Below are 18,128 nucleotides of genomic sequence, written 5' to 3' on the forward strand. Positions count from 1 at the left end.
CCGTTTTTGGTTTAACAAAAGCAGCGACCTACAAAAACCCTGCGTTCCATGAGAAATCAGTTTGAGTTAAAGAAACAAATCCTTGTGCAGGTACAGACAGCCACCCGCACAGAGGTACACGGGCTGAGATGGGTCTGGGCAAACACCTGAAGAAACTCCAAATCGGGGAGGGAAAAAAACAAAGGGACTGCACATGGACACCTGGAAAAACTTGAATCGTTTGCTGGCCCTCTAGAGGTATTGCAGAACATTAGGGATCGGAAGGGACCTTGAAAGATCATCCAGTCCAATCCCCCTCCTGGAGCAGGACCACCGAGATCAGGTCACACAGGAACGCGTCCAGGCAGGTTTTGAGAGTCTCCAGAGAAGGAGACCCCACAACCCCCTGGGCAACCTGTTCCAGTGCTCTGCCACCCTCACTGTGAAGTTTTGTCTCATATTTAAGCAGAATCTCCCATGTTCCAATTTGCACCCATTGCCCCTTGTGCTATCATTGGGTATCACTGAGAAGAGGCTGGCTCCATCCTCCTGACACTCGCTCTTTACATATTTATAAACATAAATAAGGTCACCCCTCAGTCTCCTCCAAGCTCCCGGCTCCCTCAGCCTTTCCTCGTAAGGGCGATGCTCCACTCCCTCAATCACCCTCTTGGCTCTGCACTGGACTCTCTCAAGCAGTTCCCTGTCCTTCCTGAACTGAGGGTCCCAGAACTGGACGCAATATTCCAGATGTGGTCTCACCAGGGCAGAGTAAAGAGGGAGGAGAACCTCCCGACCTACTAACCACACCCCTTCTGATACACCCCATGGTGCCACTGGCCTTCTTGGCCACAAGGGCACAGTGCTGGCTCATTATCACCCTGCTGTCCACCAGGACCCCCAGTATATCATAAGGGCTGCCAGCAGTTTTCGGCACTTGCATTACCATCATACGAAATTAAAAGAGCAGCACAAAAACAACAGTTTTAAGATTGAACAAGGAAAAGAACTGCCAAGAGAATGCTGTGTTCAGCCAGCTCGTTGGGCTAATGGGTAAGGCAGCTTTATAAAACCGAATTTCCCAAGCTTGTGTTAAGCAAGTCAGTGCTCTCGAGCTCCCAGGATAAGAAATCAGCTACTGTACCCACAGAGCAAAAGCAGCAAAGAATGTCCCATCCCTGCCACCAGTGATTCCCCTCAGTCTAAAACAGGCATCCAGATAAGGGAAAAGGAACTGGGACCTACTTGACAGAATATGATTATCTGACAGAACTCTACTGGGAACTAGACTGAGAACATACATTCACTTTGTAAATCTGACAAGTTTTTTTTTCCAACCTGTGTGATTTTTCTTTGCACTGGATATCAGCAGCCTTAATAAAATGGACTGTTGAAAAGAAAGGCAACTATTTACTTTTATCCTTACACCATATGCAGAATAACCCTTTTTTATGAAGTCATATTACATTTTCATGCTTTTGAGTATTAAGTATTTTCAATTAAGTCTGATTATTACATTGACTAATTTCAATCTGCTCTTTTGTTTTCACAGCTCAGGATATAGTACAATTATTTCAAAAGAAGTGATTGTTTTTTCTGTCATATTTGCTTTTGATTACAAAAGTACAACAATCTGTGCTTATGTGTCAGTTTATGTATCAGATCTCATCCATTGCAACCATATAACCAGATTTATTCAATAATTATGAAGGTGTATTTTAAACAATAATTTTTATTCGTACATAACCTAGGACTAATAAATCCCTACCATGTCTTGATTAAAACTAACTTTGATATATCAACTCTACTATCTGAAGTTAATTTTAATCATTTCCATCATAATCATTATAGCTCTGATACCCACTGTTCCTTCTCTCATGAAGATTAGATTTTTTCCACGTAGATTCTTGATGGAAACCAGCACTGAAAGACCGACCCAGTCGTCCGTGCTGCTTTTTAGAGATATTGTCTTCACTCTCAGATTTGGCAATACCTTGTCCTTGTGTTTGGGATTGTTTATCCTGTCTGACATTTCCAAATGGAAAATTCCAAGGACCAAATCTTTGCCAGTTAAGTCTCTGAAAGGCAATGATGCAATGAAGATTTCCTCCAACCTAATCGAAGTAAAAAGGTTATTCATTAAATGCAGATAGACACTTCTGTAACATAAGCAGATATTTGAAATAAAGTTCCTTCAGGGTAACAGAATTCTTAAAACAGGAAAAAAAAAAAAAAAAAAAAAAAAACACTACAACCACAACACCACCGTACCCACAAACAAACAAGAAACTTCTATTCAATCAATTTTGATCAATTTCTAGATTCCACTACTGTCTTTCTCATCTTTTTAAGTTATTTATTTTATCTTTCATGGGCTAGTATAACCTATCTTCTGCTAGTCTTTCATTCTCCAGCTATCATGCAAATTATTTGCTCCGGTCCCTTCTCGTGTTACTGACACGATCTTCCATAGTGTCTCCACATTTGAAATCATCTCTTCAGCCTCATAGACTGAAGATCTGGATTTCTCATAGACTTTTAATCTGGAAGTTAAATGCAACCCTTACCCACAAGATATGGCCCCAGCTATTGGAAAGACAGCTGTATGTATTACCAGTAAATAAAAAGAACAGATGCACATGCATTCTTCTAGATTTGATCCTACCCTACCGTATTTTCTTTCCAGATTACACACAGCTGGAAAGTCGTGCATCAAGAAGATGAGTCCATAATTTGTCTGTAGAATATTTCTATACTTGCTGAAGCTGTATTTTAAGCCAACAAGGTTAAATACTGTGACCAAATATATGGTATTTAAAGACATCCTGGTTTACCCTAGCATATGCCATGCTACTGCTATATCCTATCTTGTCCTGCAAGTAAATATAAATGACTGGTATTTGAGTATCCACATTTGACTTGCTTTCTGCAATAGTTAACACTTTTTTTTTTTTTTTTTTTTCTGTAAAGTTATCTTACACTGCTTAAGTATGAATAGGTTTCCCAAACTCTACCACAAATTTTCTTCCCACCTTGGTTAACTTTACCTTACCTTCTTTGTTTTTCGATGCTGCAATCCTCTCTCTAGGTGTCGAATATCTAGATATTCTGGATTTTGGGTATTTAGGTCAGTGACAATATCTGTCCACCTGCAGAATAAGATTATTACTACTTGGCTAACAATATGAAGCCTCACCACCACTAAGACTGCTGTACACGCATGTAAACAGAGATCTGAGTCTTTAACAGTGATTTAAAGATAAACAACTGTATAAAGATTTAAAAAATGTCTCAGTATTGGATATCAAGCTAGATATAAAAGCGCCACTTTTAATCAAAGCTTTCAGGTGATTATTGCTGCTCTTGGCAAACAGCTTCCAAAATGAGTAAGAATATCGTGAGTCATTAGTTGCATTGCTTAGCAAATCACCAGTTTGTTAAAGGGAGAAACAAAGCATTTTAGGCAAGGAGAAACGTTCCTTTTACTGTATTTAATCCTCTTGCTGTTTTGTAGTATTTCATTTGAACCCATGTTTTGCTCATCCACTGTGTTCACCACACAGCTCTCACCGTAACTCAGGTTCCATTCTATTCAAGTCTCATTTGTAATAAACTACCCCATTTACTCAGATCTTCAAGCTTTCATAGCTCCTTCTAGTCTAACTGAAACAAATATCCCCACATTCTACACATCTGTAAGCCTTCACATCGCCTTTCCAGTTCTTTCAATGTCTAAATACTTGTTTAACATAACCTTCCAAGTTCAGAAAATAGATTTTCACCCCAACCTTTTTCCCCTCCTACCTGAAACACAGAACTTTTTGCGAGCTCCTGGTGGGACTAAAGCAGGAAGACAAATGTCTCCATGATCAAAAATAATATTACAGACTTTGTATTATGTATTCAAAAAGCTTTTGCTGTGCCATCTGTAGCTCATACACCACAGGACAAATATCTGTCAGCAGGATGCATAGTATTTTGTTTTTCAACACAGCAACCAGTGCATAATATGTTTTGTTGCACTCAATCTCAGGAGTCCAAAATATGCAGGTATTTACAGCTGTGAATATAGTCACATCACCAAAGAAAATTAAGTTTTAGGTACTGGAATCGATCTGACTGACTATGAAACCAGATCAGATAAGCACTTTCAAAAATTTTTTGCAACACAACTGGGAAAATAAAGAGGAAACGAAGCAAGTTTTGTGTGCTTCTTCTTTCTCCAAACAGCTCTTTTCCCAATGGAGCAAAAACTACAAAAAATCACTCCAGCATTAACTTCTGTGCATAGCGAAGAATTTATTTGGTAAAACTGGAACTGGTTTCCTGAGCAACAGAATTCTTTTGTACTGGTCCCTCCTTCCAGGAATTAGTATTAAGCATTATGAACCAGCATGTCAAGTAAAGCTGAGAAAACTGTTCAATTAATTTATCATGACAAATATAATCAATGAGAATTTTATCTAGAACCCTCTAGCTATGCGTTTGTGTCTAATTTAGTCATCAACTTCTTAGGAAACAGACTTCATCATGAATATAAGGGAACAATGCAGCAGATTACAGGTTGTACCAACACCTACGCTAGGAGATGTTGAGATATCCAGTGCACCCCCAACATGTAGCCAAGTACTTCATCAGTTGCAGCATAAACTCATCCAAGGTTCACATGGCCTATAAATCACAATTGGCATGATTGCAGGCACCCTGCGTGTCTTTTCTGCCTGACTAATACAAGCTCTGTCACACTCAAGAGAAACAGGCTTTGGCTTTCAGCAACCAACACGTGTCCTGCCACATGATCTAAAACTGCCAAGCTAGCCTTGAGGTCAAAAAGAAGTTTCTTATTAAAGCACCTGTTTCTCTTAAAACTACAGTATATTTGTTCTTTTGAACAAATAAGTCAGTCAGTAGCTCTGAACAGATACATACAAATTGTTCTTAAAGAAAGAACATTTAGAATTCCTACCAAGTAACATACCTTTTACAGTGTATCGTTGGATGTTTTCTGCTTGGCTCTCCAATTAAGATCCAATATTCTACTTCTTGCTGCAAGACACGACCTCTGTTCAATAGAGGATACAATCCCAGTAAGATTTATTGTGCATACTAAAGAAAAAAGAGATTAACATTCTATACATACATGTACTCTTTTTTTTTTCTTTTTTTTTTTTTTTAAGGATTATCTGTGTTTTTTTTTTCTCACCCAAACTAAAAACAGCTCCTCTAGCATTTTCAATTGCCTACAGGGAAGCTTTCTGTTTCACAAAGCTTGAAAGCAAGACAGAAGAGCTATTGCTTATTATTTGGGAGAAAGACAAATCTTCTTCAAAAACAGTGTTACTCAGTTAGCCGGTCTAATGTAATATAAAACATATGCAAAAAAAATGCAAATAAGAGTTGTGGAAAGCCACATGAGGGAGAACAAACTTCTTCTTCCCGAGTTCTGACTTCTACCAGAGCTACGGAAGAGCTCCTTCCACTCTTTGCAAACTACACCCCGCTTAATAGTTATTACTAAAAGCCACAGGGTAACCTGGATGAAAATAACTGGTAACTTCAACCGCTTCCTCCTAAGCATCCAACACAGTAAAAAACAAAACCCTCAACTGATACTGATTCAAGTTAGTTAATTTCAAGATACTTAAAGCCTGTAGTAGCTGGTTCAGGAAAAATTCGTGACAGACCTAAGGGCAGACTGATGAGATACGGAGGCTTGTTCTGTGACTTCCCGTGTGTAATTATCCTGTGAAAAACTAATTTATTTTCAACCATGACAAAACCTAAGAATTTTCTGCAGTAGTCATTAGGCAGCATACATATGGCCTTACCGCTTGCAACAATTCGTTTACTTGCTCTTAAAATTCCCTGTAAAATATCAATGTATGCCATCATTCTACAGGCAGGAAACCAAGACACAGGATAGATTAATTGACTTACCTAAAGTCACACTGGAAGTCTGTGGTTGAACTGGGAACTGAACCCAGGTCTCCCGAGTCCAAATCCAGCAACCTAAGATCATACAGGAAGTCTGTGGGTGACCTAAGAACTGTCTACTAAGCTCAGCCTAGCAGCCTATCTACCCATTTCTTTTTAACCTTAAATGTTCTTAGTTTTATTTTCAAATAAAAACTTCTTACAACTAGAATGCAAAAACAGGTAAGCAAGAACTGCTACAGAATCTATTGACTGTGCTTCTGGAGTCTAAACATAATTATTCCCAGTAAGATATCAGAAGATACAAAGAGAACAGGATGCTTCACTAGTTTGAACTCAAGCCTAAAAGAATATATAAGCTCCTTGAACTCATTATTTCATGTTACGTTTTTAGGAGATAAAACCTTTTTTTAGGGGGGAAAAAAAAAATCCAATACTGACTTAAAAATAACATCACAGTACATCTCCAAATCATTTCTCTTGTTCATTTCTAACCAATATAAATTCAAACTAGATATATAAGGCATCGTAAGCTCCTACACATTGAACCACACTTCTTCTCTAACTGCACTTTCAATCTAGTACACTTGTTTGTTTTTTTTTTAAACTCCTTTTCTCTCCCAGTGAACATTCTTAGTAAGTGATGGAGTAAGCAAGTCATAAACCTTTTGGTAAACTTAAGCAGATTGATGTGTTGGACTTCTATTTGGGACACGTTTTCTTAACTCTTGTCACTCAAATGGCATGCCAATGTCAATGAATGGAATCATAATTAAAAAACCCACACCTTCTGTATTCTTTTGTTCATATACTAAAAGTTTTCATTAACCCCTTGGTCACAGCCTCATGCTGGGAACAAATGAGATTCATATGATTATGCTTTATTGCCTCCACACAAATACCACTGTGAACTTTAGAAGCCAAGCTAGCATTCTTCATTCCTTGACGTGATACTACAGCTTTCAACACAGCAAAACACAGGCTGCTTGGTAAGCAAAATGCAAGAATGAGGCTCGTCTTGCATCAGCAACTATTCTCTTCATTGCTTAGTACTCCATGCTATCAGTATCTGCTAATTTTGTCAGAGATTTTCTTATGCTTATTGATACTACTACTAAATATTGACCAACAGGTGAACCTTGAGACTGCAACACAAACCTGCAGCACATACTGTGCTTGCAAGCACTTTGAGACAGGAAAAACAATTTAATTGTATATGATTCTGTGAACGATGCAAAACTTAGTAGTAGTAGTACTATTATCATCATTGTTGTTGTTGTTATTATTATTGTTATTATTATTTTCCTGTCTTAATAAACTGTCTTTATCTCAGCTCACGGGTTTTACTTTCCCGTTTCTCTCCCCCATCCCAGAGAGGGAGGGGGGGGAGGGTGAGTGAACGGCTATGTGGTGTTTAGCTGCCAGCTGGGTTAAACCACTATAAAACTACACTCAGCGTATCATACAGCAGCAAGTAAAACGCCTTACAAAATCTCAGATAAAATTTGCTAAGGCTGAAAACGTTCAAAATCTTGAGACAATCTGTGCTTGTTTTTGTTTTTTAAATCAAGGATATCCCCTAAACTCAGTATGAATACCAACGATATTACCCTTGTTTTAAACCTGTATCAACTATCCCATTATTTTATCCTGCGTAACCCTGTCACCCTGACAAATCTGAAATTATTCAAGTTGTCATATTTTCATTCTAAAACAATTGGCAAATCAAGTTTCTCCTGGTCTTTCAAAACTACTTCCTCATTGGAAGAGTTGTTTAAAAGAGCCAAACATCCTATGACAGTCCAGAGATCCCTTCAAGCTTCTCCCTCTCCCTCTTTTCAAGATTCTTGGTAACAAATTGTTCAGTTAGCTTTATTTTCCTAAACCTTAAATTCCCGTTTTATCATCATCATCTTTCTTAGTCAACACTGAAAAAAAAAAAAAAAAAAGTACATGATCACCATACTGCTGGCTGTACTACAAGATCCTGTTTTCCCCATCCACAAACATTTGTTTCTGCAGTTACAGATTTCGTATTTACTTCACAATGGATTAATATCACTGCTAGGCTTTTTGCTTCTCATTTATAGAGCAAGTCACACACAAACTCAACTGCAGTCACCTTACTTTTTTCAGTATACAAGGTTGTATTTTTCAGGCTAGCTTTCTTTATTTGCCCTTCAGGCAGATAACTACCTTACCTACACATCTTTTAGCATCTTCTTAGTACCAGTATGGTTTTCTGTTTAAATTCTCTCAATCTAGCTTGTTCAGTTGTGTTTAGTTTTGTTAAGTCAATCCTTTCAAACTACAGCAGTGTTTTGCTATTTCAAACATAAATGCTTTTACAACATACAATGAAATGTTATTTTAGGGAAAAAAAATGCTATCAACTTCACAGGAAATTCTTTTTTGTACATTTCTCCCCTAAGATAAGCATAAGCATATCATCTTACCTATACGCTTTACTAGCTTTTACTGGGGTTGCTTCAAATCCAATTGGACAAAAATAATGGTTCTGGCAATGGTAGATGTAGGCCATTGATTCCTCTTTCAGTCCACGTGTTAGCTTTGCAAGGGCTCCCAAGGCTACAAAAGAAAGTTAATGTTACAGTCCACAGTGCTTTGGATCCTCCATATCATATTTAGAAAAAGAGACTTATTTCCTAATATAAAATAGTTACATCTGCTTTTTGTTGTTATTTTTTTTTTTTGTTCGCTTGTTTTCCAATTAGAGGATGTGATCTAACAGCGCACACAAAATACAGTGCTCATTTAAAACTTGTAACCTAGTTTGTGTCCTGCCTAGTAGAAAAAAAAAGTTCAGATCTGTCCCACAGTCTTTTCTAGAGAAATGGAATATACAGTATGCATTATATTTAGACCAAAAACATATTAAAAATTACTTTTTTCTCAAAAAAAAAAAAAAAAAAAAAGCAAAAGTATCTCAACTTAGGAAATACACATTAAAACTTAAGGCAATCCCACTGCTCTAGTCAGACGAAGTCAGATAGCAATGACACTACTGAAACACCTGAAAGCTTTCAAACACTTAGGTGTCATGAGCTTCTTAAGAGTCTCGGAATCACCTCCCATACTGAGGATACCATATTCTGTAACATAACTACAAGGCTCAGTTTCAAGGAATGTGAGAAAAAATGCTGAAACATGGTATTCCATTTAAGAATTTCAAAAAATAGCTGAACACACAACAACTGATAAGTGAAGAACAGTTTGCTGGGATTCTCATTTTAATAATCTGCCCCATAACTTTTTTCATCGTGGTTTTATCCTTTTAAACTACCCTTCCAGTTAGAAGACAAACAGCCAAACTGAGCCAAAGGCTAATAAATTGTATATAAAACCCTAACTTCTCTTTAGATAGCACACTTAAAAGCACGCATAAAAATGCAGCTTGAGCAGCAACTTAGAAGTAATTACCTAACATTTAGAGTCAAATGTTAGCTAATGGCAGGTATAACAAATGAGTGCACTAACTTAAATATGTATTTTTAGAAGTACAAAACATTTAATAAAGGTATTACAATAATACTTTGGTGCTGTATATTCTAAATTTTTATACAGAGATTTCCAAAACGTTGAAATAAAAACGTGTTGCTCCCCTGGCATTACAGCAAATACCTCTTCTAGGAAAACTGGATACCTTAAAATTCCATCTTTGTGATTGAAACCACACAGAATCAGAGAATGCATCTTATTTTTTAAAGATTACAGATGAAAGTATTAGCAAAATAAGGGAAAAAGTAAAATTAGAAAAAATCAGGCAATTTGGAGTTATTTGATACCTTATCTGAAACTGGAAACAATACTAACAATTTGTCCTGTCAAATGCTGCACATTGTGGGACTTTTCACTTTATATACTGTAAGATGAATGTTTTAAGATTAGCTGCTTACCAGTTTCTCCAGCTGTCTTGTTCTTCCCATGAGGTTTATACAGAACATATGAGCATCCCTTGATATGGAAGTGATCATTTATTTGCCTAAACCATCTGAAACAATAAGCTTAAAGATTGTAGTAACTCAGTAGTTATTAAATGCAATTTTCTTTTCTCACACTTCTCTCTGCTGGGCAGTTTAGAAAACAAGCCTCAGTGTATTACTAAGCACCTGCCACACTAGTATACAAACTGCAGATGACCAGGGTACATAATACAAACGGATCATTCTATGAACGTAAATAAATATTCGTAACCTTTCCTTTCACTTTGCTTTTCCAGACCTGATACAGAACCATAATAAACAAAGGGCTAGATTTAGAAATGTTGGTCCTATTCTGTAGAATTCAGTCACATCTAACTTTCAATTACTCAGCCTTTAGAAAGGCTCTCAAATTATTAAGTGCTAAGCTTTAGCCATGATTTGTAAGGTGTACAACAGGAATTTTCTAAGACATTAGAAGGCAGGAGACTTCATTGGGACATTCTGCATAGCATGTTGGGCTTCTGTCATACAAATTTTACATTCCCAAAGCATTACAGCAGTCTAGTACCAGAACTCCTCACAGCAGAAAGTGACAGTAGATCTGACAAGAGGATTTTGTCTCAGATATTTACTTCACAGCATTACAAGATTCAAATTCACCTCCCCAAAGATAGCACCTCAGTCATAAAACTATGTTATGATGGGTTTGTCTCTCAGTCCTCCTGTTTTCCAGTCTGCCAAATGCTTAAAATGATTTGACCAGCAAGAAAAACAAATAGATAAATGAGGGTAACTTTTCTGCAGCACATAGGGCACTCAGCATGGAACAGAAAGAAGGATGCCAGGTATTACTTTTTGCTATACAGACTGTTGGCATAAAGAGACAGAATATTCTGTCAACTTGTTCTATAACGGCTGACATACTCCTAGGAGGTGCAAAATCTGTATCTGAGTCTTCTAAGGCACAGAAGGAAGTTTTCATGACAGTCTTCAATGATCTAGACAGTATGCTACTATTTAAGAACAGACTGCTCCCACATTTTCAATCCAGTGCCCACATTCTGTGCCAAAACATATATGTTACATTCAAAAAATACTAACTAGATCACATGTGATTCACAAGGCTAGTACAAAACTGCAAGATTTTTGAATCTCATAAATGGGTAACACACCAAAGCCTTTTTAAGATGTTCAAACCTCGAGGCTCTGTTTAATTCTAAAAGTTCTCTGAGTTTAGTAAAACATGGAATGGACAAAGATTTTAGACCTCACTCCTCAAAATCAGGAAGCAGCAGAGCAGAAAGGAAATAATTTGAAAGTTCAAGCCTTCTGTAATTCCAGGATGAGATGTCTGGGTGAATATGGGTCTAAATAGCTCCTTTGCTCAATGAACTCATTATCTCATTTATATATATATATATATATATTTTTTTTTTTTTTTTTTTTTTTTTTTACACAAAACTACTGATGTATGAAGAGCCATTTCAGGCTATTTTAATGACAGTAACAGGCATTTAACAAAGACAAGAAAATGAGGGTAAAGAACAAAATGAAGGTAAAGAACAAATTTCCTAACCACAAGATGGATTCATTGGAGTATTATACAACCATTAATCAAATTGAAACAAAAAAATTAATACAATTTCATGTTCTCATGATCTAACAACACCTGCACCATACATAACAGCTAGTGTAAAAACCCTTTGAAAAGTTGCACTGGATACTGTCAGAGCACCCAGATACGCTCTGCTATTTTAAAACTTAAGATGACTATTTTTTTTTTTTTAAATAGATGAATTACTACCGCGTCTTTAGAGATTGTATGATCTAGTTTTTTATCATGACAGTTTTGCATATATTAACTATTTGGCTGCATCAAAAGAATCAACCATACCTCATTAAAGTTGTATTTCCAGTAAATGGACCAAACCTAATGTCTTCAAATGGGGGTTGAAAACCCAGTATGTGTAAAGCTTCTTCTTGAGTAATAGGTGGCAAACTGGAAATAAAGATGTATAATAAAGAAATTAACACCACATTTTAGACTATTTAGAGGAAAAAAGTAAGTGTGACTTACCTGCCAGCTCCCAGCGTACTATATAAGAAATTCCAGCAAGATACTAATGAAGAAATTCCACAAGAAGTTTTATACTGAGGTCGGCTAATACAATACCTAAAACACAAGAACAACAAACACATCAGTAAGAATTCTTTACTTGGTTACTTGAGCAACCTGAACTTCTTTTCTTTGTGTCATGCCCCTGAGGTGCCAAGCTCTACTACAAGGTTTCACTCTGATTGTATAAAAGAATGCATACTTAAAACAAACAGACAAAAAGGAGCAAACATACTAATATATTTCTTTATGCTTGTCAGATATTACTACTCACTATCATACAAACAGGTCAAATTTCTAACAGCACCATAGGAGTTCTGTACAAACGATCCTGTAGGAAAAACGGTTCTATACTAATACAACATAGTTTGATCCTGTCTCTTCTAACATATGATCTTCTAGTAAACTGAGTTTGTGACAATCTAACAAAGAATGCTGTCCGGGTTTCAGATTCTCTAGTCTAACTTCCTAACGTCATAGACATACAATAAGAACCAGAGGAGTTCATTAAACTAAGTGAACTATGTTCATATGATATACATTGAGAGAACTGACAGGTTCTGATCTAGTATTTCCAACTTAAAACAAAAATCAGGAGTAATATATGTATCAGCTCGACACTTAATTTTTGCATGACTGTGCTTGTGAGCTTGCAACTTTTCTAAACACTGAACCCTCACATAATTTTTTTCCATATTGAAAGAAGTTATTTAAAAACAAAAATGTGTTTAGAATTTCACAGGATGGGAGGGAAGCTCTTCTTCTTTCTTTACTTTAGAAAGTAAGAGATTTAGTGTGCGTATGTTTAGCAAGCCCATAGAGTAGATCTATTAAAAATGATTAAGATATAACTCGGGAGTCTTAAATAAAAGAACCAGCAATGGTGTCTACCTATAAATTTTACAGGGATAACCTTAAATGCATTTCGTAAATACTACCATCTCCGGAGGTCCAACACTTTCCTCTCCTTCACATCCTCAAGAGCAGAGCGCTGAGGACACTCCCTGTATTGTTTGCTTTTTTTTTCCACAGATTTTTTCTTTGTCGCTTGTTTCTTCATGTTGCCTGCAAAGCAGATTTCAGAAATAAATAAATGAGGAATCCTGTTTACCTTTTACATCTTTCTCCATACATATTTTTAGTAATAGCATGCACCTCAAATAACAGATGATGGCTGTGTTAGTACATGCAAACTGGGACTAAACATTAATTGATGGATAAAATAACCATTTTGGTTATTGGTTATTTGGTTATTAGGGATTTGTAAAATCCCAAAGCACCCGTTAGGTACATAAACAATGGCATGTTTCTCTGGGAAGAATTAATGATGATCTGCTCAACTGTTCAGAGAAAGCAGTCAATCTGAAAACTTCCTAATGAGTTTTATCAGCTGTCCCATAAACACATTCTGTGAAGATCCTAAAAGGCTGAAAATATGTTGCCAAACTAGAGAGATCAACATGAACCTCCCATCACAGAACACTAAATGCACAGAAAAATACAATTGAACATTTGCTTTTCAAAGCCAAGCTGTGTGACCAGCTACTTTCTGATTAAAACTTATACACCCATTCAGTAAGACTAATACACCCCTAAAGCCACTGAGGCAGTGAAAAAACAAAAAGAGTTCAGTCATGTGTTAGAGCAGAAATATTTGTTCAATTATGAAGTCTTCATATCCAAATAAAATATAATACATTTTAGAGAAACTGACCATCCTGGAAGATGTTATCATTGCTTCTTATATTTAAGGACACTACCTGTACACATGAAAAAACAATGGCAATTTTCCAAATTCCTATTTAAGTTTTGCTAAACTGGTCTCACAATAAGACATATAAAACTGCAATTTGACCAGCTAGCCAACACATTAAGGGAAAAAAAAAAAAAAAAAAAAAAAAAAAAAGAAGCTATAAGCAGATGTAGATAAGCAAAGAATTACAAAACGAAACCATGTGTGTATGTGAGCGTGATTCACAGCAGCAGTCTGAGAAAGCACATAGGAGGCAGCAAAGCCAACTATAACGAAATGGGCCCCCTAATAGCGTAAACATACAGCAAATGAAAATATACACAACTTCATTAGAGAAACCAACTGCTCTCCTAGATAATTAATAATTTCATTTACTTCTTGTAATGAATAAAGCATACCTTTATTTTCAAAACATATCTATGAAGCATCCTCAAACACTTCTGCAAGTGACAAAACTGTACTTAACAGGTAGAAGTAATCATTGCATAACGCACCGGGTTCTACTACAGAAGTTTTTAAAAGCCACCAAAACAAAACAAAACAAAAAAAACAAACAAAAAAAAAAAAACAAAAAAAAAAAAAAAAAAAAACAAAAAAAAAAACAACCTACACAGTAAAGTACAAGCAAGCCTTGTTTTAGAGCCACTTATCCAGGCAGCTACATTTGGCTTTCGTTCCTCCTACCTCACTCTCTCCTTTGCTGATGAGCAAGTTGTTTGAAATGATGTGCAGGCTCTCCTACAGCACTCAAGTAATGTGAGTTGCTGACCTTCCCTCTCCAAAACCAAGCTCTGAAATGAATCCTTTCTCTAACACAACAATCCAACGTCTACCACCTCACCTGCTTTGTTCTTATGGTTTGTGGTCACGCTGTTGAATTCTGACTTGTCTATTTCCCATGCCAGTGGCAGCTTTCCAAGACTGCCAGACAAGTCTTCCAAGTTAGAATCTTCACCGTAGATTATGTCTGAAGCACCAGTTTGAACACCCAGCAAGCTAGGTGTGTTATTTCCAACGTTTAAGGCAGCACTGCTTGACAGGCAGGCACTAACTGAAGCACTTGGGCTTTTACAAATAGATGTTACTCTGTTTAAAAAAGCATAGTCTGAGCAAATGGTATAAAATTTCTCTCGTGTATGAGTCACAGGACATCCCCATGGGTAATGCCCATCTCCCCTAGACACCAGCGATGCAGTGGAGGTATCTGACATGCAGTATGGCTTTACGGGATCATGAAGAGAAGCTTCTGGGGATTCTTTTCCAGGTTTCTTTCCAGTGTTTCCATTGTTTCCAGAACCATTCTCCTTTTCCTCTTCCGAAATGTTAGGCATTGAATTGTATTGAAAGAGTATTGCACAGCTATGAATATTTTGGTTTATGTGGTGATTAGCACACAGTTTGCATCATTGCCTCCATTGCCACTGCAAGTTATTGATGAGGTACCTGAAAGGAAACGAGATGTTAGTACTGGTGCCTTAGTCAACCTAAAAATACACACGAAGAAATACACATTTCTGAGCCTGCATACTAATACATTGAAAGACCTTTCAAAATATATCAAAACACACATCTAAGCGTCTCTAGAATTCTATAAACAGCACTTTTTATCATTTCTGAAGTGCCAACCACCACAGCGATACTGCAATGGGAACATCATGAGTAAATACCCTCATAAACCTGCACAGGAGCTCAACACGGATTGTAACGGCTCCCTACACTTACATAATTGTGGTTGATTACTCCTGCCCCCTTAAGGTCACAATACCTTGCGCAGATAAAGCATAAAATAACTTATAGAAAATAACAGACCACTAAATCGCTTAATTTTGAAGCAACCTGCACACTTCTGCCGCAGGCAAAGTTCAAGCGGGCAGAAAATGGCAGTAACCCTTATCCCTGCTCACAGCAAATCGGCAAAGCCACCTTCAGTCCGCTCCACCGCCTTCCTTAAGAGGCGGTCAGGGGCTCCCTCATATCTTTGCGTGACTCTTATTCTACAAAACGGGTGGGGGGGGAAAAAAAAAAAAAAAAAAAAAAAAAAGAGAGAGAGAGCAACGCCCGGCAGCAGCCCCGGGGTCCGGCCACCATCCACCAAGGCCCCTCACAGGCCGGGGAGGGGGCTCCGGAGGTAACGGCCGCGGGGGGCTGTGGGGGGGGTGTTGAGGGCTCCGCTCCGCCGCCCCCGGCCCCTGCCCGTTACCTGCGCGCCTCCCCGCGGCGGCGGAGCGGGAACGAGCGCGCGCCGGAAACGGACGCGGCGCGCGATGGCGGGCGGAGGGAGGGGGGCGCCTGACGCGGTTGCTGCTCAGTGTCCCCCCCCCCGCTGCTCCCTCATGGTCTCGTCCGGCGGGCCGGGCTTTGCGGGGGGATGTGGGGGAGGCGGGCGGGAGAGGCAACGGGGAAAGAGCGCGGGGGGGGAGGGGGTTACCTGCGTGGTGGCTGCCGTGTGGAGGGGCGGGGCTGTGTGGGAGGGGAGCGCTCTCACAAGCGCTCACGGACCTGGCGCAGGGTGCCAGGGCTCTCTCGGTGTCCGTGGGGCCGCGGCACAAGCGCAGCGACGATGCTTCAGGAAAACTGCGTGAGGAGACAAAAGGTTATTTCAGAAAACAGCGTGTAGAGGTGCAGGAAATGTTTTCTTGCCTCATCCTTGCAGTGATGTTTTCAACGTCAGCAAGTATGGTGACTGAAGACATGAGTGGGGCGCTTTGGGCACAGCCACAATTAATTAAAATTTATTTATATTAAAATAATGCGATTTATAACATTAAATAATCATTTATATGGCTCACTGTGGTTATTCCAGAATTAAAAAAAAAAAAAAAAAAGTGAAAAACTTGAAGTGTGTTGCTGAGAAAAGATTCAGCACTAGTACAACGTAGTGCCCTCAAACCTGTGCCCTCAAACACATGCCCTAATCCGAGCAAGTTTCTGTGAACAGTGCTTCAAATAATGGCAATAAGAGTTTAAATCTCCTCAAAACTCCTCAGAAAATCTCCTCAAACACTGGAGTTGGTTGGTAGTTTTCAGTGATTGGGTTGAGCAAAGCGGCAAAAGCTCTGTAGGGCTCATTGGCAGGTCAAAGTTTGCCATCCCATGCCTATAAATACGACAAGCCCTATATCAAGTTCAGGATTTTGTGTGGCTTCATCCTAAAGCAACCTTCCTCTCGGATGGAGAACAGAACCCCTCCTGCCTTTGCCAGCTGGAAGCCTGTTGAGCCTTAGTCGGCCAACAGCCTTTGAAGTAATTAAACAATTCTGCCTCCAAAGCATTTTTCACTGAGCCAAATTACAAGCATTGGGATAGCAACAATGTTGGCTTTGCCAGCCAGAACTAAAATTAGGTTACATGATTTATTTTACAGCTTGTTTGGGTGCTGACAAATAGTGCCAAATCTGTACACAGACTCCCCAAGCTGTATTTATGTGGGGGAAGGAAAACTGGAGGAAAAAGACAGGACGGTTGAAATGTGTCACCTTTATTTCATTGCTGTTGCATTTTCCTTCATGTGTCAGTGCTCCCCTACTAGGAAGAGATAGTACACGCTTGGATTTCTACAGCTATGAAGTTTATTTTTAAGCAAAAATATCTTTAAAGTTCTATTAAAGGAGACTAGCTTGTTTCAAACAGCAAAGCATAAGCTGAGAAGGAGTGTGATTTCATCCTGTAAAATACATCCAGAAAGTAAAGATGGGGGAGAGAGAGGAGCTAAAGGATCACAGATATAAAATATGGCCTGCATAATTTTTTAGATTGGAAATTGGAAGTCTTCTATCTTCCATACTAGTGGAATGCAGTCCTGAAAAATCATGCCAATAAGAACAGCAGGAGACAAAAAATAAATTTTTAAAAGTTGGAACTTAACAATTTGTAAGGCATTTTGTGATGAGGTTGCTCCTTGGAAAAGACTAAATTTATGGGCCCATTTGGCCCTTGCTCAGCCTGTGATTTTCTCAAAGGAATTGATTTCTGTGTGCTTTTTATAAATACATTTGCAGTATTTCAAAATGCAAAATCTCTTCAAAATTCAAGATTCCTTGATGATGATACTCAATGTTTCTGTATTGTTTGCCTTAAAGAGAGAAAAACAATAAAGAGGAAAATTGGAAGTATCTCATGGAATTGAAGTTCTCGCAGAAAGAAGCTTTAATTTTGAGAAGGTTTCCATAGCTGTACAAGAAAGAGAAGCATTTGAGTATGTGTACATATGCATTTAAGAACAGTGCCAATGTCTGCATTTGCTCTTCTGTGCGATAGGAGTTGCACTGCTTTCAGTCTGGCAATAGCCATGATCAATTTCAAGAAACTGAGAGTTCATTTTAAACCTCTGTCCCTCAAGTCTTAAAAAAAAAATAAAAAATCTCTGATTGATAGGATAAATATTCTGGTATTTTCCACGTTG

The 18,128-nt window shown here is 38.2% G+C and overlaps 1 protein-coding gene across 4 annotated transcripts; it reads right to left on the bottom strand.

Moving 5' to 3' along the window:
* Positions 1 to 574: 574 nt before the first annotated feature.
* Positions 575 to 16,176, bottom strand: BIVM (basic, immunoglobulin-like variable motif containing). 4 transcript variants are annotated; one of them, XM_032207946.1, is made up of 11 exons: positions 16,155 to 16,176; positions 14,568 to 15,169; positions 12,912 to 13,038; positions 11,935 to 12,030; positions 11,752 to 11,856; positions 9,831 to 9,925; positions 8,370 to 8,502; positions 5,917 to 5,988; positions 4,958 to 5,041; positions 3,032 to 3,128; positions 575 to 2,093 (listed from the first exon to the last, which is right to left on the bottom strand). In XM_032207946.1, the coding sequence occupies exons 2-11, from the start codon at positions 15,055 to 15,057 to the stop codon at positions 1,803 to 1,805; spliced, it is 1,590 nt and encodes a 529-aa protein (XP_032063837.1). In that variant the 5' UTR covers positions 15,058 to 15,169; positions 16,155 to 16,176; the 3' UTR covers positions 575 to 1,802. The 4 variants fall into 4 exon arrangements, with proteins under 4 accessions (XP_032063837.1, XP_032063835.1, XP_032063836.1 ...); XM_032207944.1 differs by lacking the exon at positions 16,155 to 16,176 and adding an exon at positions 15,927 to 15,981; XM_032207945.1 differs by lacking the exon at positions 16,155 to 16,176 and adding an exon at positions 15,650 to 15,713.
* Positions 16,177 to 18,128: the final 1,952 nt, after the last annotated feature.

The sequence above is a fragment of the Aythya fuligula genome, chromosome 1 (genome assembly GCF_009819795.1).
Source record: "Aythya fuligula isolate bAytFul2 chromosome 1, bAytFul2.pri, whole genome shotgun sequence".
Classification (NCBI taxonomy): domain Eukaryota; kingdom Metazoa; phylum Chordata; class Aves; order Anseriformes; family Anatidae; genus Aythya; species Aythya fuligula.

Coding starts and splice junctions, on each gene's coding strand:
- BIVM (XM_032207946.1), bottom strand. CDS start 15,057: ATGCCTAACATTTCGGAAGAGGAAAAGGAGAATGGTTCTGGAAACAAT. Junction 11,857..11,934: donor AGTACGCTGGGAGCTGGCAG/GTAAGTCACACT, acceptor CTTTATTTCCAG/TTTGCCACCTATTACTCAAG. Junction 5,042..5,916: donor GACTTCCAGTGTGACTTTAG/GTAAGTCAATTA, acceptor TCTATTGAACAG/AGGTCGTGTCTTGCAGCAAG.